At 36.5% G+C, this 27,999-nt stretch overlaps 1 protein-coding gene across 1 annotated transcript; it reads left to right on the forward strand.

Moving 5' to 3' along the window:
- The first annotated feature begins 3 nt into the window (after positions 1 to 3).
- NBN (nibrin) lies at positions 4 to 27,924 on the forward strand. The gene is made up of 16 exons (XM_074898753.1): positions 4 to 482; positions 2,121 to 2,254; positions 3,374 to 3,519; positions 4,887 to 5,046; positions 5,467 to 5,570; positions 9,511 to 9,628; positions 9,919 to 10,109; positions 11,169 to 11,269; positions 13,458 to 13,599; positions 14,051 to 14,314; positions 14,599 to 15,070; positions 17,746 to 17,817; positions 19,257 to 19,412; positions 20,312 to 20,425; positions 21,459 to 21,508; positions 24,792 to 27,924. Exons 1-16 carry the CDS (start codon positions 452 to 454, stop codon positions 24,820 to 24,822), a joined length of 2,286 nt encoding a protein of 761 aa, XP_074754854.1. The 5' UTR covers positions 4 to 451; the 3' UTR covers positions 24,823 to 27,924.
- The last annotated feature ends 75 nt before the right edge of the window (positions 27,925 to 27,999 follow it).

A 27,999-nucleotide genomic window follows, 5' to 3' on the forward strand; every position in this document is an offset into this window, starting at 1 on the left:
CTACACCCTGCCCCTGGGCCCAGGAGCCCCGCCTCAGTTCAGCCTGGGCCTCACAGTCCCGGCCGGGGCTGTCACGGGGCGGGAGGGGCCGGCGGCTCCCGGGGGCTGAAGCGGGGTTCCGCGCCGCGAACGGGGACACCAGCAGTTGCCGGCGGGGGCTGGAGGGCCCGGGTCCTGCCCGAGGGCGGCAGGCGCTGAGCCTGCCCCTCCGCGCCGCGCATGCGTGCTGGGCCGCGGCTGCCCGCCCGCCGTACCCGTCGGTCACCTTTCCCTTCCCGTCCCATCCCCTTCCCCTCCCGCTGCGCGGCCCGGCTCCCGCTGGGACGCGGCGGTTCCGGCAGCAGCGAGCGAGGGGTTTTCTCTTCCCTTCCCGGCCCTGCCCCGGCTCGTGCGGGGTGCTGGGCCGAGCCGCCGCCCCGCCCGCCCTGAGGCGCCCCGGGCGGCCGCCGGGATGTGGAGGCTGGTGCCCGCCGCCGGAAAAGGTGAGGGAGCGCCAGACCCGGCGGGCTGGGCTCGGGCCCCGCGGGCCGCCGGCCCTTCCCAGCCTGCGCCTGCGCGGAGCCCCGGGGCGGGGGCCGGCGCCCGGCCTCGGGCTCGCAGCCCGTGAGCTCCTGCAGGGCGGGGGAGGCCGGAGCCTGCCGCCCCGGCCGTCCCCTTCGTGTGCCGAGCGGTACCGCGCCGGGAGCCGGCGTTTCGGCTTCCACGGGGGTCTCCAGTCGGGCGGTCTTGTCCGTGCGCCTCGGGCGGAGCCGCGGTGGTCCGGTGTGGACCAGTGCTGGCTGAAGTCCCTGTCATCTGGGCGCTCGTCCACGGCTGAGCCTTCGTTTTCCCGTTGAGCACTGCAGGCCACAGCTCCTGTTAAATTTAATAAAGCTTTTCGCTTTGCGAACGCATGTGGGGTGTCTGCAGGTGCTGCTGCAGCCAGTGAAGCAGGTATCAGAGTGCTGCTTCAGAATACCTGAGGAGTTGAGCTCTGAGGCAGAAGACAATCTTGGGAGTTTCTCCTTTCAGAAAATATTATGTTGATGTTTCGATGACCAAGTGTTGAACTTAAGACATCACGTTGTTTCTTGGATGCAGAGTTTTGAAACTGAATTGCCACTGTACCTTTATTCATCAGTTTCCTTATCCATAGGAGCTTTGATACATTGATAATCGGTATCGTACACAAATTTCTTCTTGACTGAAGTGTTTTTTCTCTGTATAATGAGCAGTCCTATCACAAGTGTATCAGCTCTTTATTTCCTGATTGATTGAGTTTTGGATGTTTATCTCCGAGTGGTAACAGTACGCAAGCCTTTTGAAATTAGCAGAGTTATCTCTACTGCCTGGAAAACTCTTGAGCAAGACCCAAAACTCTGGTATCACCGTTGTATTCGGGATGTTAATTTTTGCACAGTTCATATTTGAAAGGTTGTTTGTCCACGGTTGATAAGTAGAATTTAATCTATAGTTATTCGTTTTTGTCAAGAAACATTTCTGGTTCTGTTGACCAGTGTGTAGCACACATCTTTTGGATGTAGTCAAGCCATTCACTGAAAAGCACCATGTGGTGTAGATGACTGATACCAAGAATGAACTAAAGCATAGGTCAGAGACTGAACTCATTAAGCATGTTTAATTCACATTGCAGATGATCTTACCTTCATTTAGATGACATTTCTCTAAACCTCTTAAGTTATGTAAATAAATTATGTATTCTCAAAAAATTACCCTTAAAACTTGAGTTTTGAAGAAGCTATCTTATATCTTAATCTTCATTTTTTCTTCTATACATGACACAATCTTCAAGAAATAATACAAGAGATAAGTTGAGAAACAAAGATTTAGTAAAAATATACTGTTCTTGGAAAAAGTGTGCTGCCACTTTTGTAACTGCTTTATCATAAAGTGTATCCTTTTATAGTAGACAAGGCGAGGGAGGGGAAGAAAGAGGATTTGTCTATAAACTAAATACATAATTCTAGTCAGCCTAATAAATGATGCATGACAAAGTTGAGTTTCAGATATACTACAAACTTCTGAATGTTTCCTAAGTGCTTTGGGTATTTGGCAGTTTTTTGTAAATTGGTATTTTCCTGTACTTGTTTTTTTGTTGTTTGTTTTGTTTTGTTTTTCAGGAGAGACATATCGGCTTTTAAGTGGTACAGAATATGTTGTTGGACGCAAAAACTGTACAATTTTAATTCAGGATGATCAGTCCATCAGTCGAAGTCATGCAGTTCTGACAGTAAGTCGTCCTGAAACAACCCCTGTAAGTAGCCAGCATTTTACCACATTATCAGTACACTGTGTGGATAATTCGCTCTGCCATTACCATAACATAATCTTGTTTAACTCTCACTGGTGTTTTATGCTTGGAGTAGAACCATTGATCACCTGTCTTGTCTTAATCTTGACTTTTTTTTAAATTCAGGGTTGTTTTCATGTGTTGAGAAATTTAGTGGTGTAATTCTAATGATCCAAGCTCCCGTTTATCCCAGAGTGAAGATTCACTAGGAATTTTTATTAAACTAACCATAACAAAATTATGCAATTAAATTTCATTACATAGGCAAGTTTTAAGTCTTGGTTCTGGAAAGTGGTCTCACTGCAGGCTTGGTGTTTCATTCCACGTCATTAATTCTGTGTTTGCCTAGGGGAATGAAGCTAAAAATGTCCCAAGGAGAATTAGTAAGCGGCAATTTACTGTCGCTTATGTGTTTCAATGTTTACATTTTGAAGCCAGTCAGTGGCAATTTCATTTATGTAACTGTATATAGAATTTGAAATTAAATATGTAATAATGTATATAGAATTTGAAATTAAATAGGGATTTTTTTGTCCTTTTAAGTCTGCAAATAGTGTGTAACTATGTAGCAAAATTTCATAAAAACAGGCTGACTGTTCTCGTCGGCTTGTGAACCATTTGGGAAATATGACAGTGTCTGACCTCTTCTCAAGACATTCTGGTGTCACCATGCCCTGCAGCTTGTGGAAGGAAGTGAGGGAAAGTGGCTTGGGCACCTATGCCAGAGCTCAGTGGTAGGTAAAAGCATCAATAATAACTCTCAGAGCCTTGCTGAACTGCACTAGCAGAGGCTTTGGGACAGTGAGTGATTGCCTTGCACAGCTTCCAAAAGACTGAGTAGAAGAAAGACAAAAGTTCTGATGCTACAAGTATGTATGTTTTCTCTCATTCCTTCACAGTGAAAACCAGAAGATGAATAATTGCACATAGCCAGCCTCATTGGCCAAAGTCTTTCTTTAGTATGGTATTTTGTGGCCTTTTTCTTATTTATCTACTGCTTTGATCCATAATGATAGTAACCTGTTTCTGATAAAGCTGTTTCATTCAGATAAATTATAATGGCTTATTTATGTTTATTTTCAGAGCCAGTCTCTCTCCATCCCTATATTAACAGTAACAGATACATCTAAGTATGGTACCTTTGTTAATGGATCAAAACTCAATGGCACTTCAGTGTCTTTGCAGTCTGGCGACAGAATCAACTTCGGAGTCTTTGAGAGCAAGTTTAGGTAAGTGCTTTAATTATAAAATACCAAGTAGAACATTGCAATTTTTGGAAAGAGTATTTTAGCACATCATAAAACTCAGCGATACATCAATGATGAATTTTTAGAAAGCAAAGGAGATGAGTAGTATTTTGCCTGTGTTCCATACCTGCTTCTGCCATAGTCTTCCATTACATGTTTTTATTATATAATTTATTTTGACACTAAGAGATTAAAATTGTTCATAGTGAAGTGTTGGCATTTTAGAAGATGTATCACATATGGCGACTGTTTTCAGGCTATCTTAGGCAATGAACGAAATTGTAAAACGTACATGTTCTAAAGAAGGAAGAGTTTAGGGTAGGAGAGAGCTCGTCTGAGCTCTTGTTAGCTGTTGATAATGTAATGAGATAAGAATTGTCATAGCTGGAGGATACTTTGTCCAACACTAGCCACTGAATGCTTGTTGCTGTGATGGATGACTGCATTCTCTTTAGTGAACCCAACTTGCTGATTTTTCAGATTTAACATTGTAGCCAGTGCCATCTGTTTGAATATATGAAGCACTCCTTGAAGTGACAGATAAATAGAACAAATTCTAATGACCATTAAAATCAGCATTAAAGCAGCGAGAAGATGGCTTTGTTCCTTAAAATTTGACTTGGTTTTGTTACTGCTGCTGGTATTATTTGACAGGAAAAAAAGCGCACTCTTCTTCACTTACTACAATAAATGATTTTTGATATTTTAGATAAACATACCCAAAATATGGTACAGGAATCTTGCTGTAATACCAGATACATCATGACTTGTACCAGAAAGCTTATTTAAGTTTCTTTCTGCTTTGTAGATGAAACAAAATCAAATCATAGAATTTGATATGCTGTAATTCCATGTGGAAGATCCACAAATGTAAATAGGCTTATGGTCAAGGGTAATGCTAGTGTTAGGAAAAATTTACTTGAACTTGCTTTTTTAGATACTTATTTTTCAAATACTAATCTGTTCATGGACAGTTCTGTTGAGCATACTTTTGCCTTTGGAAGCACACACTCAATTTCTTCTTATATTCCCTGAGTGTGCAGTATTCTTAAAGCACTAATTCTGTGTGATGTCTGTGAAAGACCCAAAAGTCCTTAGAAATATTTCAGACATCAAGTCAAAAGGTTGGTTGTGTTTTGTTTGTTTTTTTTTTTTTTTTTTAATAAAAATCGGTATTTACTTTCTTTGGGAAATTTTAAAGCACAGTCTTTGATCTAGGTAAAAGTATGGGTGTTTTTTTCTTTTGTTCAGTTCAGATTTCCCTGAGACACAAACATAATGTCAGCTCTGTTCATTGTAATGATTGACTGAAAAAACTAAAGCAATTCTATTTTACTCATTCTTTGCAGAGTAGAGTATGAACCTTTGGTCGTCTGCTCATCATGTTTAGATGTAGCTCAGAAAACTGCTTTAAATCAAGCCATCCAGCAGCTTGGAGGCCTTGTAGTGAATGAATGGACAAAAGAGTGTACTCACCTTGTAATGGTATCAGTAAAAGTTACTGTTAAGGTATGTTGAGCTTTTGCACATTGATGGCATTGCTTTGCAGTTTTCCCACAAATATGAATTAAATTCTAGACCTGCTCAAGATTTTCCTCTACAAAGCTATGAAGTCAACTCTGCCTTTTCCAAGTTGAGAAAGAAGTGTATGTTGATGGGAGGTTGGTGGGAAAGAAAAGTTAATTTTGAAGACGGTTACTGATTTCCATCAGTTGCCTTGTACATTTTCATAACTTTGGTAAAGAGAGCAATTAAAAGTTAGGCTGTTAGAAGCAAAACTATCCTGGTGTTTGGTAGCAAAGTTGAGTATTGTTCTATTTTTTTTGGTGACATTTTCCACATCTAAGATCTTAAAATGCTAATGTCAATTGAACCATATTCTAGCTGAACTTTTTCTGTACATTAAATATATATTTTCTGTCTTTTCAGACTATATGTGCTTTGATTTGTGGTCGACCAATTATAAAACCAGAGTTTTTTGTTGAATTAATCAAAGCTATTCAGTCCAGGCAACAGTTGCCAAATCATGAAAGGCAAGTATTGTGTTTTCAGTGTCACAATTAAAGTTATGGGAGTTTGATTATCAAATAACTACACATTTATCTGATCATGTTTGACAAAATATGTGATTTACAGTAACTTTATTTGTGGAAGAATGCTTAATATGACCCACATCTTAATATTCAGGGAATTTTCTTCCTGTCATCACTAGTATTATAAAACAAGCTCTTGGAATTGACTGTATGCTTAGTGATGTTACTAGCTCTAAATAGGAACTTTTTTTGTTGGTATGTTTGAAGGAACTTTTAAACTCTTCTGGGTGTTGATACATTAAAATCATATTTTTATAAAATAGATTATATCAAGCTGATTCATTATGTAGACATATTTTCCCAGTATGCAGCTAGTTACTGAGTTTACTGTAAATTTTGGTCAAAACAGAGTTAGCCTGACTATTGAATTCCCTGAAGTATCAGGGAAAATAATGTGCATTGTTCTTCACTATATGAAAACAAAATACTTGTTGTTTTCATGGTTAAATTAACTTGAAAAGGGAATTCTTACTTTGTAATAAATATGTACTGCACAATAGGCTATTCGGTTATTTACTCTGTGTAGAAAAGTGTAAAATAATCCCATTGTTGTATGCAACAATTTCATCTGAACCTGTATTGCTCCTATTTTTACCTTGAAAAGGGAAACAGTTGTGTTTTGTTTGGTTTGTTTGGGGTTTTTTTTGTACAAACACATGATTTATTCAGGTGAGAAATGTCAAATGTGTGTTTTTAGAAGGTAAACTGCATGTGTACCTGGGGTTTTTTTAATCATTTCTATTCTTTGCATGCTTTGGAAGATACTGTGAAATGTAATACACAATGAATAGAAATTCTAAGAGTACATGGCATTTGAAAAATAACATGTTGAACTTTTAATGCTAGTTAACAGGGAGAAAAATTTGTGAAATTACTTTAAATGCATTCAAGACACTATGATTTTTCTGGATGTATTTTAACCAAGTGGATGCTGGACACCAGACACTTGAGTTGGGGGAGATAAGCGGTGAAGAAGAATAGAAGTCTCTGTTGGTTTTACATACGTATGGATATACACACACACACATATGTGTTAGGACGTAGCAATTTATTTTCTTTAGTGGGTCACTGACAGAATAGTTTGAAGGACCATGGTGGGGGGGAAAGGGCAACTAAACAACCCTCAGTGGTGTACACATGGTGATGGAAGCAAAGCTGCAGAGGATTCACAATAAGCTGCACTTGCTAGGTGGTAATATGTATTTCACAGAAGGTGACAGTACCTTGCTAGAACAATACAAGTGCCAATCTGGAGCAATTGGTAGTAAATACTCTTTAGTTTCTACATGCTGTTTTACATTTACATGGGTTTATGTAACATGACAAATCAGTCATCTGTGAGTGGTTTAAAGCTCATCTGGTCTTCATTTTCAGAAGAAAGGGGGAATTGTCATGAATTGTAACTTTTCCTTCTATGTTCTTTTAGAAAGACATGAGTAAGCAAGCTATTTAGAGTCCTCTCTGAAATATTGAATGTAAGGGTTTTGGTTTTTTTTAGTACAGATAGCACAAGCCATAAAAAGCTAGCAATTGGTTGTGCAATCTGAAATTTGCTCGATTTAATGTTATCCAGCTGTCAGACTGCTGTTAATGTCTCTTACAGTAACAAACAAACAGTGGCTTGGGCTCTTGAAAACAGGATGCTTATTGTCCATTTCTTTTAATATAGGAGTAACAGTATAATTTGGTTGTAAAGTGCTCCATAAAATAGAACCAGATGGATGCTTCCCTTTCTTAAATATTTTTGCTAACTATTAAAACCCTCAGAGGAATTGAGCTTACTAAATGTTAGTGACACTAGCAGTATATCCATTATGTAGCTTTCAAAGAGAGAGTTGTGTATCAAGCCAAATAAGACAGCCAGTGAAATATGCAGATCTATATTTAAAATAATCACAGTATTTTAAATAGGTGATTTTTTTAAGATGTAGCTTGTGGGAAGATCTTGGAAATTTACTTAGCAGCTGTTTGCATTCAATTTCCAAAAATACTTTTAATTTTCACAGAGAATTTCTACATTGTGCATTGTAGCTAGAGCTGACCCGAGCTGGTACATCTGCAAGACACTAAACAACTTGAGGCAATACTAGTTTGGATATAAGAAAAGTGTATTGATGTGGTAACACAGGGCAACGCTGTTAATTAAATCTTGATTACTACTGTAGAACTGATCCCAAAATAGTCTTAGGGAAATGCAGCCTTAAAGTTAAAAAAATTTAAAACTTCTTTTTGTTTATCCCAAGATTTCACAGAATTGCAAACCTGCAGTTTGCATATGAATGTGGGGCTTCTTACTTGAGACTTTTTATGGTGAAGTATATCACCTCTGGTACTCTCTGATAAACTATTCAAGGAAGAACAATAACTGAAGATTTCACTAACATGTTTTATTACAGCAGTCCAGTGTAAATAGTGCAGGGCTTTGAAGAAGTAGGAAAGTAGCCGAGTCTTCAACAGAAACTCATCAAGAATCAAAATCTATGTATTGAAAGATTCAAGACTGTAGAGGGTCTTTTCTGGATAATGGTGTTACTGTTCAAAGCTTATGGGGAGAGAGTACAAGGAGCACTTCAGAATCCTAAGATGGAAAAAAATAATTTGCCTTTTGAGCTTAGATCAGCATTGGATAAGAGTTTCAAAGGAAAATCAAAGGTTTCTTTGAGGAGGAGATGATCAGTTGGAGTTCTCTGCTGAAAGTAAAAAACAGAGGTTTGAAATGTCTTTATAGAGAAACTATAGTCCAGTTCCAAAGTAATGGGAATTGCTGTTTCTCCCTTTTTACTTATCCTTTGGTCTTTCAAGATGACTTTGTACCCTGTATTTATCTTAGGTTAATAACTGTCTTTACAGGACTCAGTATCTGAGTTGCCCTATGCCTTACAAATAGTAGATTTTATTGTATCTATTTCAATGCAACAATATTTTTGCAAACAGACTTGAAAAGGTTGCTGAAACATCAAATACTCAGTTTTCAAAACCTGATGGTTTCAGGCTGCTTAATTTTGACTGTGTACATGAAGCTTTAGGAATTGACAGTGAAGAACACAAGAGAAGAAAGATGATTTAAAATTAACTGTAATTATGTAGTATATTTTAGCCTGTCATAATTGAATTACATATTTAGATGCAGTAGAAAATTTACGTGCTTATTCTTGTGTTCTGCTGTATGTGAATGTTCACAGGGTCTGAAGAATGTTCATGTTTTATAGATGGTGCATTTTTTTCAGAAACTTAAATTTCAGCATTTCACAGAGTATGTTTCTTGCTTAGAATCTGCTAATCCTTGCATAAATTAGAAAAAAAAAAAAAAAGAAAGCATATCCATGTTCCTCAGATGAACTCCTGGTCACTCTTCTTGTATTGGACAAAACAATTGAGAATCTGCAGGGTTAATCAGTTCTCTATCCCACCAGCAAGAAAAGTATACTTATTTTCTGTCATGTTAGTAGGCTGTCATGTAGTGTGATGATACACAATGTCTTGATCAAATAGAAGAGGAGGGGTGGCTCTCCCCACCTGAGGGGTAGAGGAAGCGAGATGACTAATTTTGTGTGGAGTTTTACTAATAGTCTTGTTTTTAACTAGTAGTGGAGAATATGGATTTGTGTACAGCAGATGGTTAAAGTGATTAGATTGAATACATTCCTAAAAGTGTTGTCCTCTTAGTTACTGAAGTAGAAAGTCTTGGTCTTGACTTAAATGTTGAGAAATTAGAGACTGTTTCTTCTTAACAATCTCTTGAAAAAATACTTACATAAATAGTTTTAACAGAGAAATGCAGTATTTTAGCTTCAAAGCTTTACTCTAAACCAGAAAGGACTATGAGTGGGTGCTGATAGGGAAATCTAAATTTTCTAACTTTAATTTTGTGTTCTTGCAGCTTTTATCCTCCAGTTGATGAGCCTTCCATTGGCACTGAAAAACTGGATTTGTCTGAGCATCATGAAAGGAAAAAAATATTCAGTGGAAAAACTTTTGTATTTCTAACTGCCAAGCAGGTAATCATACTTTACATTGCAAAAATGTTACAGGGGTAGCTAAGCGCGGATTCCATTCTTGTGAATTCTCACTCATTGTGGGTTCATCAGGAAAGAAGGATTTCTGTGTATTTATCTTCTTACAATATAACGGCCTAAGCAAGATGAAATATAGGGTGAGAAACAGAACACATCACATCTGCATTAGTGCAGCACTCATAAGCACTATGCTGATAGTTCATTATGCTGATACTTTTAAACTGACTGTATTTTAAGATTTTTTTTTTTTTTAACTTGCATTCTCTTTTTAGCACAAGAAACTGGGTCCAGCAGTTATTCTTGGAGGAGGGGAAGCAAAGTTGCTGACAGAAGGAAGCAAAGAAACATCTTTACTAGTTTCTCCTGAAGTTTGTGTTGTTGATGTGGGGTTGACAAACTCTCAGATCCCAGGATCTGACTCCATGAGAAACTGGACTGATTCCATTTTGACTGTCTTGCAAAGGTGCAGCACTGTTCTCTTGTACAGTGGTAGGGTAATTTCACAATTTCTGCAGAGATTTAGTCATGGTGTTTGCATATGTATTTAAGCAGTAGGATGCTTATAAAGAGGGTATTTTCTTCATTGCTTTAAGTATTTAGCATAGTAACTAACATTTCTTGAAGCAGGAAAGAAAGGACTTGGCAGTTCTGTGACGATTTGATGGGGGGGTTTTAGTTTGTGTTTTCTTTTTTGGAGGATCCAATTCTACAAAAATTCATTGTAATGAAGCTGCTTTGAAGTTAGAGACAGGAAGTGTGTTTTCCTCTGCTGTTTAATATATTCTAAGAATGGAAAAAATATAATTTATGATTTTTCAATAAATATACTTATTTATTTCATGAAAAACAGATGAGATGGCTCCTTGAGGTCATGTGGTTCACTGCTGTCTAATTTGCATACAATATTTCTGAAGAGCAGCTTCTGTTTAATGAAAATTAGTTTTTGTTTGGGTGGTAGGTTTTGTTTTATAGATGTTAGGATTTTCATTATGCCATTTTATTAAAACAATGAAAGAAAACAAAATCCCAATCATTAACCTAATACATAACTCTAGTTTCCCTGAATTTTCCTGCTAAATAGAGAAAACTGTACTCAAGATCTTCTCATGGCTGTAGTACAGAAGAAGGGGGAGGGATGGGTCTGTGTGCCTAAGTGACTTGCAAGAAGTGCTTAAATCTTTCAAGTCACTTTTCCATTCACACACATTTTTGAATCAGAGATAGAGCACTGTTGGTTAAATTTCCAGAAATCAGAGAGGGAGAGATGCATTGTCCAGATTACTGGGACTAGACAGTGGCTACAGCAGCAGGAAAAGTGGGTTTGTACATGTAGGACATAGGTATAATGATGGATAATTATGCTGATCTACTGTATTGTGAAAAATTGTAGTGTAGACTGATACTTTTTGAAGGAAGGAATGGAATGTTTTGTACTTTGTCGTATCTGTGTCCATTTGTCTATTCATCTTTTAATCTGTATTGATTTTTTTTGTTTGTTTTTATTTTATTTGTATATTAATAGCAAGGATCTTAGGGCTATTCCTGAGGCAGAAATTGGATTGGCAGTTATCTTCATGTCTACGGAAAAATACTGCAACCCTCAAAAGCAGCTTGGTAACAAAGGTAATTGGAAGAAGGGTAGTAGTAAGTTAACAGCATTAAAGAGTCAGTATTTCGTTTTGTAGAGGGGCATCAACTACTAATCTTGTTTTGTTTTGCAAGATCACTAAAATAGAACGGTGCTGTATGAAAAATGTATACAAGTCTGAAGAGGTAATTGGTTTTTTAATGGTCTTATGATAAACTGCAATGAAAATCATAAGACTCTTAGATGTAAATAAAGAAGTAGCCAATCTAAAATTAGTGTAAAAAGCAGACATATAGTACATTGATCTTTAGAGGAAATATATTTTAAAACAGTCTTCTGAAGTTCACATTTTTAGTGGCCACTGAATTAATATGTATGTGGTAGTTTGAATTCCATGCTATTCTATCTTTTATGAAAAGGTGGAGTAAAAAGGAGGTAAAAGACGAATATTAGTTATTGAGAGAATAAGAAAGGAATTAATTTGTAAAGGCTTTCTTTTTTTGCACAAAAATGAATTTGCTTCAGGAAAATTCAACCACCCTCCACCCAGTTCAAAACCAAATATAATCTTGATATAAGAAGTAAAAATAATGAGACATGATGGCTACATTTCCTGAAGTAACAGTTTGAGGATGAACACCTCAAGTCTCAACATGAAACTTAACTTGAATTTGCTAATAAAAGTAGTAATAAAAATCTTAGAGAGACAGAAAGAGTTTTTGTTTGTCTATTTCTTTTTTCATGCCTCTTCCAGAATTGTTAGTACATATTTTTGTTTCTGTAAAATTGTGAGAGTTACGTGTAAAATTTTAGGTTCTATTCTGTTCTACAAAATGTTGTATTGGGTAGCAAATCCTACAATTTTTTAAAAATCAAACCAACCTCCCATAAATCTGTCTTTACACATAGGAACATTACTTACTCAAAAATGCATTTTGAAGAGAGAAGGATATATGTGCAGTACTGGCAGAGGTCTGAAAAATGTTTTGATGGACTGGTATTCATGTATAAATAACTTGTATATGATCTGTTGTCTATCCAGTTTAGAAAACAATACAAAATAAATTCTCAGATTAAATTTAAAGGTACTGACCCTGCAGACATATGAATAAATCAGAACTGCTGATCCTTGTTTCCAGTCTGAATGATTCAAATGGATAAAAATTTTCTGATTGAATTGTGTAAATGGACTGTATATCAGGCTTTTAAAGGTAGCTATGCTAACAGTTTATTTGCTATGAGAGAACAAAAACTACTGTTTGGCAGTTATAAGAAAACTTCTATGTATGTGTTGCAAATCAAAGGGATTGTAAACAAGACTTCTTTCTCTGGTCTTGTCTCAGAACAACAAATAGAAACATATATAAGATATAGTTGCTCAAGGAGGAGACCTAGGTGTGTCTGTAAGTTTTTCCTCTGTAGGTTACAGTGGTAGGAAAAAACGAATGTATAAAGAATAGGTTACGTGAAAGGATGATACTGTCATTACAGTTTCCATCAGAATGTAAAAGGCTGAGATATGAGTAGTAATTAAAAAAAAAATGTATCTAGAAGTATGATGAGACATGTTAAAATAGTAAATGTTAGTATCCTTTGACTTGGAGAAGACTTAAGTATATGAAGACAAGGACAAGTTGAAAGGGCAGACAGTGTAAAAGATGTTGTATATGCTCCTCTTTCTGTCCTACAGAGAAATAATGTGAGCAATGAGAGAGCAGCAAACGATGTTTTAAGGCAATCCTTAATGAAAAATTTGCTGTAGAAGACATTTATTTTAAGTTTTTTTGGGAGCAAATATTGGTTCTGTATTAGTAGAAATAATTCCAAATTTAATAAACATGTTAGAGATCATCATAAAGCAGTAAATGTAAGGAATTTTGTGCTCTCGACAGTTTTGCATAAAATATATATTGCATGATTTATTAATTATATCATGTCGATATTAATATGTGTTTTCCCATTATGCTTCATTTTATTTGAGAAAAATTCCACGACTTAATTTAGTGGAATATTTAACAAAAACTGAATCCCATAATATGGTCCTTTAGAATGGTTTCTTGCAGGTTTTTTTAATTATAAATCTGCTTAATTTTTTGATTAAAAGTGTTTTAATACCTTTTTACAAAAATCTCATCTGATTAGCTACCAATGTGTGATAACACATGCAAGGAAAGACAGATTTGATATTAACCTTTTAATTCTTCTCTTGTGTTGATCTTGCAGCTGTAACTAAAAGTACTCCTGCATCAGCTGTTGTAGGGCCAGCCATTTCTCAGAGTTTGGCTGTGGATGAAACCATAATGCCAGCTGCTGCAGACAACAGCACAGTATATGTAGCTGATACAGAAATAGAAGAGCAGACATGGTAAAGTATTCATGGAAATAGTTTCTAAGATAATACTTGCAAGTAAAGCAATCTTTTGAACTGTATCATTGCTGTGAACAAAGATATACTGTGTTAGAAATGGCACTTAGTAAATTGCTGTCACTTGTCTGCAGTGATAATTTCTGCTTTTGAGTGGTAGATAACAGAAAACATCCCATAGGACTTACATGACTCTTTCAGATACAAATATAGGTACTGCATATCTGATTTGACCACCTTAACTGTTACAAATTTTCAAGCCATTTCACCATTATAAAAATAGATTTATCATAGTGGATTTTACAGTTTGTTTTTAGCACACCTACAAGTGTGTAATACCTATAAGTATTTTCAAAGTACAGATACAGCTTTTTAAAAAAATGGTATCCTACAGTGTATGTCTGTGATAACTTCTTATGTGACTACTTAACATTTTTTCTCTTTAATGTAGTATGGAGATAGAGAATACTCCCCAGATGGATAGACAAGGGAAAATGGCTTTCCAGGATACAACCTCCATAAAGAAGAACCCAAGCACAAGTGACATTGTAAATGCAGGAACATCGATACCTAGAGTGAATAGAACATCCTCATTTAGTCAAAAAAGTCATCCTGTCTCACCATCTAAAATTTCAGAAGCTGGTAAACCTAGTGAGTGTGCTTCACGTTACCAGTCTAACTCAATTACAAATTACTTCCAGGTAGCTAGAAAAAGGTATGTTGAAATTTTTCTTGACATTACTTCCCTTATTGTTATGTGGGTGCTGTTTCTGGAAAATAATTTGAACTCAAAGGATGTACATTTAACTCAAACATACTTAAAAAGGTGATTTTTAGATCAGCTTCCTAGAATGGCAGGCTTTTCCTCAAGGCTACTTACATTCAAATCTCACAATGCAGTCACTTAAACCCCAGGAAGCTGTTATGTTGCAAATGCAGCTAGTCATACTCAGAAACGCTCTTGTAATTGATTTCTTTCATAATTACTTTCTGGCTAAGGGAAAGAACTGAAGAAGAAGAAACATCTGTACCCAAACTATCAAAACTGGAGAAAAGGTCATCGCCTGTTTCCAAGCTCACTGAACCCCCAGCTTCATCAGTATGGAACAGTGAAGTGGAACAGCATCAAAGGGAAAATAACATCCGGGACTCAAAACCAAATGTTGCATTAGAAGACACAGGTATAAAGCTTATGAGAGGAATTGGCAAATTAGCAAGTGATAAAACAGACACTAAAAACACTTCTAGTGAAAAGCATGCACCAAAGAAGAGAAAGGAGTTAGCTGATTTATCTGAAGATACAGAGGCACTAGAAATTGTGTTTGGAAGCAGAGACCTAGACTGGGAAGATCAAATGGCAGATCATGACCAGGAGGCTCAAGGAAATGCACGAAAAAAAAGGTGTTTGGAAGCCAATAAATGCTGGATTCAAGAAGTAAACGTAAAGCAGAGAGAGGAGAATAAAATACTGGTAAGTTATATTCTTCTCATGTGCCTAACGACATTTACAACTGTGCTGGAAGGATGCAGGTAGCTCCGTTAAGGATGAGGCTACCTGCATACACAGGTGGCTTTGTAAAATTTGTTTGCTTAAACCTCTCAAATCAGTCTCATCTAAAAATTGACATGATGTATTTATTACGTGTGAACATTGCAGTTACACCTATCTAAATGTTTTTTTCATTTTTCAGGATATTGTTTCTTTATGAACTGAAAGCTGCTTGTATTCTAAAAGTTTTCCCCTCTTTTTGCTTGAAGTACTGTAGGTAGAACAGCAGAATATATCCCTGGTCCAAGAAAAACTCACGGGTTATGTTGTTGTGTTAATTATAATGTTGATATTTATACTAAATAATTATATTACTTTTGCATAATGAATTTTCTGAAGAAACGTTTAGTTGCCCTCTTACGTTGAATACCACAGTAGTGTCCCAACATCTTTCAATCAGAACCTCTAGATGTCATGTGAAAGATTATTGGAATTCCTGTATGACACAATTCAAATCACTAACATCCTCTTAACAAGAAAAGAAAAAAAAAAAACAAACAGCAAAAACCCAACCAAAACAAACAAAACCAAAACACAGCTTGTGATTAGTTTTCTTGATTATTTCTCTGTATTTGATTTAGAGAGTAAGGCAGTTTTCTAAGAGAAAAGAAGAATGTATTGTGACTAAACAGTAGCCACTTCATTGGAAAAAAGCAGGTTTGTAGAGGAAAACAATGTTGAGAGCTCTAGAAAAGTCAACTATCAACAATGCAGAGGGGAATAAGAGAGAAAGAATGGGTTTAAGTTTTGTTTATTAAAATATATATATATTAAAGCTTACTCTTCAGTCCTTATATAGTGCAGGTAGTGTTTAAATGCTATAATAGTAAAGTTTGAATGTATGACTGAGTAACTGGAATTTACAAGATAGCTTGGGTCAGTTGATAATTAGTAATTGTGCATTCTTAGCTCAGACCAGCTTAACATTCTTTTCTTGATACTTTACTGGAGCTTGATTCTGGCAAAGTGTGAATTTTGAACTTTATTAGAATGCTGGTTTTTTGGTGTAACTAACAGGCAAATTGTATGACAGTTAAATTTTGTACAGAATCTTAGTTTCTTTATAGTATAAAGAGAGGAGGTAGTTTCTGACAGATCTGGCTGTACTGAGAGACTAAAATGGCTGCTTGGAATAGTCTTTTGAATTTTATTATGGCCTGAGAAATTTTTCTAGTTTAACTTATTGTCAGGATCATGAAGGAAAACAAATTTGTACGTATGACTTATTTTATCAGGTGTGCACTTAAAGATTTTGCTGACTAGAAGTCTTCTAAGAGCATAATTAATAATGACCTATTTTATTAATCTAAATTATATTTCTAGTGGAATAGAAAAGAGATTTCATGATAAAGCTCCACAGGCATATTTGTTACCTGTTTTCTTCGAGTATAGATTCACCTTGTGTATCTGGCAAGACAGAGAATGTGAGACTCAAAATCTACAAGGTGCATGAAGCTGATCTGATTTTTTTTTTTTTTTTTTTTTTCAACCACTGAAAATAACTTATGAAAGGCAGTGTGCTGCAGCAGCACAGAGTAAGCCAATGGGGTGCTGGTTTGCATCAACAAAGGCATCACCAGCAGAGACAAAGAAGTCATTACCCCACTCTACTCAGCACATGTCAGGCCACACCTGGAATACTATGTTCAGTTTTGGTCCCCAGTGTGCAAAAAAGATGTGACAGGCTAGAGAGTGTCCAGAGGAGGGCCACAAAGACAATCAAAGGACTGGGAAGCCTGGCATATGGGGAAGGGCTGTGAGAATTGGGTTTGTTCAGCCTTGAGAAAAGAAGGCTTAGGGGAGACCTTAGCACTATGTTCCAGTATTTAAAGAGTGTCTGCAAAGAAGATGGAGACTCCCTTTTTACAGGGAATCACATGGAAAAGAAGAGGGGTAATGGGTACGAGTTTCTCCTGGGGAGATTCTGATTGGATACAAGGGAAGTTTTTCACGATGAGAACAATCAGCCACTGGAATAATCTCCCCAGGGAAGTGGTGGGTCCCCCAACACTGGACACTTTAAAGATTCAGCTGGACAGGGTGCTGGGCCAGCTTGTCTAGACCGTGCTTTTGCCAAGGAAGGTTCATCCGGATGATCCCTGAGGTCCCTTCCAACCTGCTATCCTATGATTCTATGAACTCTGGTTTTAAACTATCAGAGGAAAGCAACCTGCAGAATACTTCCCAATCCTTGTAATGAAATGTCCTTTCTGCACACATGTACACTTAACATTGAAATTGAAAATGCTGCCTTTTATATCAAAAGGTTTTATGGTATTTTCCCGAGCCTGGCAGGACTTTGAAGATTATACACATGGACAAAACTTGCTACTGATATAAGAAAAAAAGTGAGAAACTAATAGTGATTTTTTAATAGAAAAAACCCCAATGTTTATTACAGTGTACATAAAAATCACAAAAATGTGAAAGTACAGTGCAGCTTCTTTTCCTATCTATTTATATTGATTTGAAAATGCTTATTGCACTGTAAAAAAAAAAAAAAAAAAAAAACAAAACCAAAAAGCAACCTTATGTAATGAAATTTGCAGTTAATTTCAGTGTTACATTTTAAATTTAAATAATTTTTAATCAAATAGAAAGAAAAGGAACTTGGATCAGTTCTAACTTCAGAAATTAAAAGTGACATCAAGCAAGAGTTGCCGGTCTCTGTAAGTAACCTGTTAATTGTAAGCTTGAACAGCATGAGAAGCATTAGGAAAATGCATCAAAATTTTGCTTTTAAGAAGGTGGTATTTATGGATCCTATTCAGAGTAAAGGAGGTTCTGAAGATTGTCCTCCTTAAAATAATCATGTGTAAGTTTGAATAGTACAGTCCAGCTTATTGACTGCAAAAAGACAGAGCAAACTGTAGTTCATCTGCGTGCTACTGTAGTGGCATTTGGATGGATACTGAAGATGACCAAAACTACAGAAACCTGATGTGATTGTATTAACACTTCGGTGTGTTTAATGCTTGTACTGGTGTTTTTGTTAGGTTATTGCTTAAAGAACAGACAAGAATGTAATCTCCTTGTCTGCTCTAAGGAGATCACAACTAGGATAGAAGAGATGGACTATTGAGAAAATAGATGTAACATACACTGATTGTGAACAGCATGCTAACTTTGTTATAAGTGAGATGAGTGATGGAAGGAGGGGAGAATTGCTGGGAATGGCAGTGATCAGAGAAAAAGCAGACTAGGCTAAATGAAACAGAAGTGGAATGATTCTGAAGAGATACGAGTAGCCAGTTAACAAGGGGCAAGAATAAAACCTTTTCACATATGTATAGAAAACAGTCCAAGAAGAGGGAATGCTGTGGAGGTGTACCAAAGTGCAGGATCAGCTCAGGTTAGCAGACTTTGCTATAAAATAACTGTACTGCATCTGGGCTGGAGCTGTCCATGAAGATAGTTTAACATTACTTGTGAATTTGTCCTGCACCCAGACATCTTTTTTAATCCACATAGATCTAGCCCCAGGCAGAAATGTGTACATGCAAACTTGCTGGCACATGAGCATTCTCATGTACAAGAAGCTGCTTCATTGGTCACATCCAGCTTACAGCCCTAAAGTTGGCCTGAATGATAAATCTGTAGGCTAGAATTTTGCTGAAGATGTTCAACTTTATATTCCATGGAATTAGCTGAAGTTCTAGTAGACTAAGAATACTTGATTAAATTAGTCCAGGTGAAGAGGCAAGGTGGAGAGGTGAAGAGAAGTAATTCTTGAGTATTAGCTAAATAAAAAATAAAAAAAATCTAACTTGAAGTTTTATCTTGAAGTAATATCCTAGTGAAATGAGGTACACTGACTTCATTAATATTACTGCAGTTTTTAATGATTCTGTCTTTTCAACAGATACAAATACAAGACAAAAAAATTTACTGAGCTCCCAGCTCTATAGGTAGTATATAAGGACACTGAGAAGTATATCCATCTTCTTGGCTTCTAGCACGGGTGCTGCTTCCCCTCACCCTTTGTAATCCTAACTTTTGCTTCAGCTGTGCTCATGATAATTTGCTTCTCTAAAGTTTAGACTTTTTGATAATGCTGTATGTCTGTTTATACACTTGAACTGCTCCTTCCTTTTTCTTCCCACATAAGAACCACAGCAAACTGCAAGATGACTCCAGCAATCTTCCTAGCAGACTTCTATTGACTGAGTTTAGATCATTGGTTGTCAGCCATCCAAGGCAGAACAGTCAGCTTACTGGAAATACCAGCTACGGGGGAAAGAAAAACTTCAAAATGTTCAAAAAGGTTAGTGTGTGGTTGAAATGGTCACAAGATGGCACTATTTAAAAATATTAGAAAGTATTGTCTTAAGAGTGTAGAAATATGTTATGAAATATTTTTTTAATTGATAGTAACTACAGAAGGAAACTATTTAAATACCATATTATACTATTGACAGATATTTTTGCTAATTGACTGAAGAAGTACCAGGCTGACAAAGTCTTACCTCATGCTTGATTATTTAGATACTTGTACTCTCTATTCCAAGCTGTTACTTGGAATAAGTCATTAAGTGATGCCTACCATAACTTCTGGTACCTCCAAAAGTGAACAATTTGACTTGTTTGGGTCCCGAAGATAATTTCAGGAAGATTCTTAGTGTTCAGTGTAAGAATACCACTTCAGCTCATACTAAAAATAAAAAAAAATCATATACAATATAAGACTGCTAGAAATGCATTTAAATAAAATATTATGTAGAGAGTGTGAGTCACATAATGCAACTTCCAACTTTCTGGGATTATGCTTTCACTTCTAGATAATATTTTAAATTTCTTTTCCACCATTTTGTAAATCTTTTACAGAATGCTTATGCATTCTGATAATTAAATAGAATCTGTCAGTAAAAATCAGTTTATAATGTTTTGAAACTCCATTTAATGTACTATCAGACTTATGTAACATGTAACTTGTCAGCTATTTTTTTGTTTCTTTTGGTAAAAGGAGGGAGTTAATAGATTTCTGTAAATGCTTTTTTTCACTTCATGCTCTTCTAAATGTCTCTGATAAATGTTATTCAAAGGAAGACTGACTGACCAACTGACTCCTGTGCTACCTGAATACGCTTTCTGAATTTGTTGCAACAGACCTTTTACTTGTGTGCTTGCCTTGTATTGTAATTGTAAGAATTTATTGTCCAACAGGTAGCTTATCCAGGGGCAGGACAACTTCCATACATTATTGGAGGATCAGATTTGATTGCTCACCATGCTAAAAAGAATTCAGAGCTAGAAGACTGGTTAAAGCAAGAAATGGAGGTAAGGAATTATTTCTTAAAGATGATGAAACAAAACTTACGTAAGTGTTCATAGCAACCTGCGGTCATTGCTGAAATACTTCAGAATTTTATTTTTGAAATAAAACTTCAACCAATTATCTGTCCACACATGATTATAGGAACATACACATTAGAAAAGTTAATGGAAGTCAGAGGTCAGTGTTATGGCTTATGTTTTTACTGATTACTTATATTCATTTTACATGCAACCTTCATATAATTAGAAATACTGATTTAAAGCAAAATCAATATTCTAAAAGAGAGTGATTTTTTTTTTAATTTTTTTTTAATAAAATAAACATCATGGAAATTTGCAGCTTCTAAAAATGTGATAGGGACCTAGGAAGAACTTCCTTCCGTATGGTTAGCTGTGTTCAATGTGTTATACAATACAATTGATACTCTGTTCTTAAACAGAATAGAAAATACCTGAGTAAAATTCTCTTGGAGTATATTGAAGAGATATAGTAAGAATAAATTTAATATTTTTTCTATTGTAAAAATCTTCACCTTTGTATGTAAAAGTTCTAAAAAAAGTTAGTATTTTATTATAGCAGTTCTCTAGCACTTTTATACTCCAAGTTTCTGTAAAAATACTTGCTGATGAGTCATACTGTTTCCACAGCCTGATCGAGATCCTGTTACATCAACACTTGTTGATTATCTCCTTTTATTTTAATACCTGGGTATAGATAATACCAATTAAAATTCCCTTTATGCACCAATAATCAGATGAAAATTTTCCTATTTCTATAATGATGCTTAAAAACCAAAAAACACATTTCTGACCAAAATTTGTATCTTGCACAAACTATTCCATTCCATTAGTTGGTAGCAGTAGCCAAGCTTGAGTAGTGAAATATATTATCTAATGTGAATATGCACTGAATGGTGTACTAGAGAAAACTTACTTCTTCAGGAAAAACTGTGTTAGTGCAGGAATATATTGTTTTTCTGTGTTGTTCATTAGCTTCATCCTTAACATCAAATATTGAATAAACTTATTTCCTCAGGAACAGAACCGATATGCAAGAGAGGAATCACTTGCTGATGATCTCTTTAGGTAAGAGTTTTATATTTGAACTTGGAAAATGTGTATTTCTCCATCATATCTTTTTGTGGACAAATTCCAGATTGTAAAGGACTACTTTGACTACTATTTTCAAAATTCCATATATTCCTATGTATAGAATACACCCAAAATGACTCAACAACTTCTATCAATTTTTTTATGCCTTAAACTTGCGATTTCATTCAGTCTTGCTGAAATTTTTTTAATAGGAACATGCTCAAACAAAAAAAGTTGCTATTTCCTTGCTCATATGCACAAGCTTGTTTGTTCATAAAGGCTCAAAGAGATTCTGGGGTCAGGCTTTCCACTATTAGTGTTTGCTAGAGCCTATTAAGTGTTTTGATCTTATAATCAAGTCATCTGAACTGCAAAGAAGTGATGGACTCTGCCACTTTTTCATTCTGGCCGTGGCACTTGTCTGTCCCTGTGCTGACTCACTTGAGGGAGCTAAAGCAGCAGAATAGTATTTCTGTGAAAAAGTAATTGGCAGGACTGCTTTCTTTTTCTTTTTTTTTTTTTTTTTTATCTTTGAAGTCAGGATTCTCAGAATTTAAAACAAAAATTTTAAAAAACCCTCGTAAGTAAATCCTTCAGTATCGCCCCTCTGTGTCCCTTATCTTTGAGACTTCAAACAGCTTTCAAACCCATTCACAATGAATAGCCCCTACCTTTTTTTCATTTGTTAAACTCCCTCAATGCCTTACCATCTTTACAGTTTTCAGACTGGGGAGAAGAGGCATTTCTACACCGATCATTCTACACTATTGACAGTGTAGTAGAGTTATTAATACTGTCTTAATCAGAACTTATGTCACAGGAGTTTGAGAGATTTGTTTGGTAGGTCCAGGTTCACCATGTCTTTTTGCCATAAGTCATTATATTTGCCTCTAAGACGGTATGTTTCAGCAGTTTTCTTTCAATAACCCTCACTTCAGTTGTCTCCTGCTTTCTCTAATCTCTCTTTTGAAAGAGAGAATCATCCTATTCAGTTGATTTCCTGTCCAGTTACTTTCATCTGTGATCCTAATTTAATGATTTATAACCACTTTCTAAATAAAAAAAGTTCTAAGCCAAGTTTGCCACTTCATCTAGTTTTTATATCTGCAATACAGCCTTTAAATATGTCAGTTACAAAGACATTTAGAAAAACATGGTGCAGCTTGATGGCTGTGCTGGAATATTAACTGGTTCAAAAGATCTTTGATTAATTTTAGCCTTTCAAGACACAGCAGTGGAAACTTGGATAATTTGCATGCATTTGTGCTTAGAAAAGTTTTTACCTCAACTCCAATTTACTTAGGATAGTTGTACTTTGAAGTTTCCACAGCCAAAAATACTAACACGCACAATTTAGTGTTCAGCAGTTTGTAACATACTTCTAATTTTGTCCTTAATCCTGAGTAAAACTACTTGGCATAATGTTAACAGCTGCAATTTCCCATGAAAATTACATTTGAAGATGCCATTAGAAAGAGTCATGCAGTACTCCAAGGTAAAGATGGGCTAGAAAGAAAAGCTGTGCCCTCAACTGCTGCTGAGTACATACTGAGGTAGATAGAGGAGGAAGGGAAGGCATATCATACTGTTTGTTAAGACTACAGATAAATGGATTCTGTTCAGTAATAGCCCTTTGTATCCTTCACTCCTTGTTCCCAGCAAGGTCTTTTGTTTCTTTGTGCATTCACTCACACTAGTGGAATCTCTGCAGTCCTCCTTCCATTTCAGGCCACAAGCACTGTACAATTTCCTTCCTCTGATAATGTTTGATTTCCTTCTGTCTGGAAAACATCATTCCTGCTTCATTTAATATGGAAAATGGCTGGAGGTGAGGTGGAGGACATTACAGAAAAAGATGTTCGTGACTGTCAGTGTCAGCATCTCCACAGACAGCCACAGACAGGGTTGAAGGTGTTGGTGTTCTGATAGCAGTTTTCCATCATGTATCATCCCCTTCTCCTATGTGCTTATCTTATCATACCACACACCCTCCCCACACTCCCCAAAATGCCATTTGGTGTCCAGGACATACTTAAAAGTCAGAACTAAAGTGTTACAACAGTATAGCAATAAATTAAAAGAAATGCTTTGAGATTTAATACAAGGATCTCATTTTGTTTAGCAAATATTTAATTATTTTCTTAGTTTTTATTTGAAGAAACAAGCAACCACAGTTTGACTTCTCACCTGCCATGCATTTTACTAAAAAACTCTGTATTTAGGTAGAAAAATGTGTATGGTGAAGGAGGATGTTTTTGCCCAAATCACTATCAAAGAAGCATGATACCGCATACCAATATGAACGTGTGTAGGAGCCATTCAGAAAATTTTGCTGCATTAACAGCTTGCTCTGTTAATTAAGTTAATGGTAGAGCATTCATTTCAAAGGGTACACGTTTCATTTTTGCCAGAAATCTGAGTTGTATAGCAGCAGCAGTGACTTCTAATACCTTTCTAGTTATGTGGTGATGTAATTTGGCTCACAAGTTGTCACATTTTCCTGTCTAAGCAAAAAAAGTCCTGATGAATGAGAGCAGAATTAGTGGAAGTAAAACTGCCTGATCATTCAGTTGTTTCCGTAAGTTATTCATGCATGAATACAAAACACATCAGAATTTCAAAGAAGTGACACAGGATTTTGGGAGATGAAGCACAAATGGAGAGAAAGAGAAGGCCAAGGGATCACAGTGTCAAGCAGAGCACATTGCAGTAAATGAGGTATTTAGTACCTGATCAGTGTATATAGTAAATTAGTATATTCAAAAAGTAGATTTAAATTACTAAAAGTCAATCAGAAGCTGTGTAAAAGGGAAGGTAAGGCAAGGAACTACTTTATGTGGGAGAAGAAAGCAGCAGGAGGGTTTTGTGTGAATGAGTCATGGCCGAATCCGTACATTGCTGTGAATATACAGTACCCCTTCCTCCTCCCTCCCCTTTTTTTGTTTTTGTTTGTTTTTTATTTTTAGTAAGGAACTTAATGTTGGGACATTAAAGGCTTGGAGAAATTTGTTCATGCATCAAATGCAAAGATTTTAAGTAGCTGAGAGGTCAGTGAAAATTTTAGTAGAGGTGATCTCTAGTTCATAAGCAGGTTCGGGCTTATGCATCCTTCAGTCAAATTGTAGCAACTGTAGTTAATTATAGAAGTGCAGTCAGGGAAAAGACTGAACACTGAACAGTCCCTTGTTATGAATATGTAATAAAGATATTTACATCACATTGCTAACTTTGAATATCATTAAGTTTTACTTGTGACAAATTTTCTTTTTTGTTGCAGATATGATCCTAATGTGAAAAGGAGAAGATAAATTGTAACCTGGATTTACAGTGATTCTCTAGCAAAAATCTGCTTTCTGTTCCTTAGGATTCCTGGTTACAGTGTGTAATATATATCTGCATATGACCATTTGAGCTGTCAATTATTGTAAGACTTGTTTTTAAGTCTTGTCTTTATTAAAGAAAAAGTTTCTGTCACTGCTTGATACTTGCAGATTGCACATTTTCAAGACCTTAACATTATTTGCTTCAGATTAATGCTCAGTAAAATACTGTAGATACTTAGGATTTCATTTTAGGCTGTTTATTTCTAATACTTGCTCATCAGTATTATTTTTGGGAAAGGAAGTTAGCATCAGGCTTTTTTCTTTTCAGAAAGGCTTTGTTAATTAGATTTTTGTATATGGACAATTTTGTCTCTAGGCGAAGGTTTTTGAAGGCTTCATAAATAAGTTAGACCAAACTTTAAATTTGTATCTGAGTAAACAAGAAGTATTTAATATTGATAAGGTCAAGTTCCTTCCTATTTTTGAAGTTGGTGACATTAATCAGCCACCAATTTTGTGTGATGGCAGATTTGAATCAAATGTTTAAATTCTAAAATTCAGTGATTTTTGCCCTATTATATCTTCAAATCTCCAATTTTTGTTTGAACAGCCTACAGTTAGACTAGAAACACTCTTACAAACAAAAAAATTTTGCAGCAGCAACAAGCATTTTAATTTTGGTTTCTGTGGAAGGGAGAAAGAGGCAAGTGCAGTTTCTTTCTCTGAATATTTCCTTTCCTTTGCAAACAGGAGAGAGCTGCATTTGGCTGTTTAAGAACAAAAGATGTATATGAAAAGCCCAAAAGCTGCATATGAGAACCATCGGATTATGAGAGTCTGTGTACTTTCGTGTAGTGAGAAATAACCTTGTACATTCCTCAGAGTGTAAATTCTGATATAACAATGTCGTGTAATTGGTTTTATTTGTAATGAGACTCAAGTTAGAGGGGGACAAGACCGAATTTGATGATTTCTGGGAGTCAAATAGGGGTCAACCCCATCCCCAAAATAAGAATAAATCATAAAACCCTACAGCCAAAACAAACTGGTTGGGAGGTGGAGGGAGTTTCCCTGGAAAATGAAAAAGTAAAAACTTTAAATCTCTAGATCTAGTGGCAAAGAAGCCAAATGAATCCCCTTGCTATTGGAAATAACATCTTTTATCCAGTTGTGAAGATTCAGGCCAAGAGAATTCAATGAGCTTCTCTGTTAAGGGAGCTGCTTCAGCACATTTCGTGGGTATTGTCTTAAGAATTGGGAATCTGTTGAGGAGGACTTAAATGCAGCTGATACCTGATCATGATAGTCTTATCTCTGGTCCATTATGTAGAACAAATACTACTGTTCCAGAATATCTTGGAGCTGAAAAAAAAAGCTTTTTTTCTCTCTTAAACATATTTTCATTTGCAGCATTAACTCAATTTGAATGTCCATTTGTTAAAAGCTACTTCCAAGCCAGAGAAAATCTTAAAAGAACTATTGCACTCCAGTTTGGGATTTTAGATAATTTGACCCAGTTCTTCCTCTCATGTTTTTACTTGTTGTAATCACTGTGTAAAAATCTGCCCTTCAGAATAATTCCATCTATATCAGCAGTGAAAGCTATGAAACAGTTACCCGTTCTTCTGTCACGAGAGCTCGTCTTAATGATCTGAGAATTTGGAATTTGAGGGATTGCCCTGGAAGTCTAATGAGAAAAGCCTTCCAGACTTTCTGCTCACCTGTATGAAGCCAAGACGTGATGAAGATGGACAGTAGCTCCACTGCATCCTGTTTCAAGAGGCAGAATGGTAGAATCTCCTTCCTCACATGAAGTATTCTGGTTGATGTAACTGACTCTTAAGAATCATTAACTTAAACTACATAATGTGTAAGCAAGATGAGCTGAGCATGTTTCAAGCCACTCTGTGATGTACCAGATTAGAAGAACAGCATAGTCAGATCTGTATATATCAAGATAACAGATATGCTGAAGTCCAGGTGGTTGCACAGTCTCAAAATATTTAGTCTTCAAAAACCAGTGTTTCCTCAGGTCTGTCTTGACATCTTCTTGGTCACTTGGTCAGGGCTGTCCAGAGTGATGCACAGAGTGCAAAACCAGTACCTCTGAGTTCAGCATAGATGTGAATGTTTTGGTATTGTAACTGGCATCAGGGCACATCAAATCTTGTCCACCAAATACCTTTAAAAATGCTTTTTAAGCAGTTGAAATACTTGCTGGAGGAGATGTACTGACTGCTGTTTATTGCACCCTCAGGTGAGTTTTTCTACTGTCACAATGAGAATCAAGTTTTCCTGTTAAAAGACCGACTGGTCCAATGGGGCAGGTCTTGTAGACTGCTGCTGATGACCTTTTTGATTTTTGTTACTAAAGTCAAGAAAATAGCTTAGACAGCAGAATATCCATGGAGAAAGTCCTTCAGAAATTGTTTATGGTTGTAAAAACAGAGCTTGTCCTTTCCCCTTAGATGTTCTAACAAGACACAATGTACAGGGGACTTCTGCGAGAAAGTAAATGCTATGTCCTTTGCTGCTCAAACTTCATCTGATAGGTTCAAGCAACCTTGATGGCACAGCTGAGACTACTCTTCTATTCATGTTCTAACTTAGGGCTCATCAAATCTGGTTCCCCAGACATTTGAATTTAGCAGCTTTGATACATTTTTAGTCATTTAGTGTCCTAGGACTGATGGACTTGCCCACCATGTGACTGGGGAGCACCCCAGAACACTTGGAGCTTTCCTTGTAGATCTTAAGATGTCTTCTCTGTATCAGTTTCCAACATCATTTTCAGATTTCTCTGCACTCTTCAACAGGCAACTGTGTGCCCTCAAGAGGGGAGGGCATTATGGGGATTTTCACAGTAGTGCCAAGGAAAAAAGGATCAACACTTGGCTGAAGATACACCCAGTGTGTGTTCCCGTTTCAGGTCAAACTTGAGGGTGTAATATGCAATAGTTTGGCTTCTGATTCAGTTGCATCTGCTGTCTGATTGATGAGAAGCCTGTAGACTGTGAAGCCAATCTTTTTGTTATTTCAACATGAATTTATGCTTGCATTAAAAAAGCTTAGACAGCTAAACCTCTACCTCTTAGCTATGGCTTGAATTGTGATTCCAAATTGACGTAACAAATCCTGTTCATAATACTGAAGCCTTCTTTC

This window comes from Athene noctua, chromosome 2 (genome assembly GCF_965140245.1).
Source record: "Athene noctua chromosome 2, bAthNoc1.hap1.1, whole genome shotgun sequence".
NCBI classification, from domain to species: domain Eukaryota; kingdom Metazoa; phylum Chordata; class Aves; order Strigiformes; family Strigidae; genus Athene; species Athene noctua.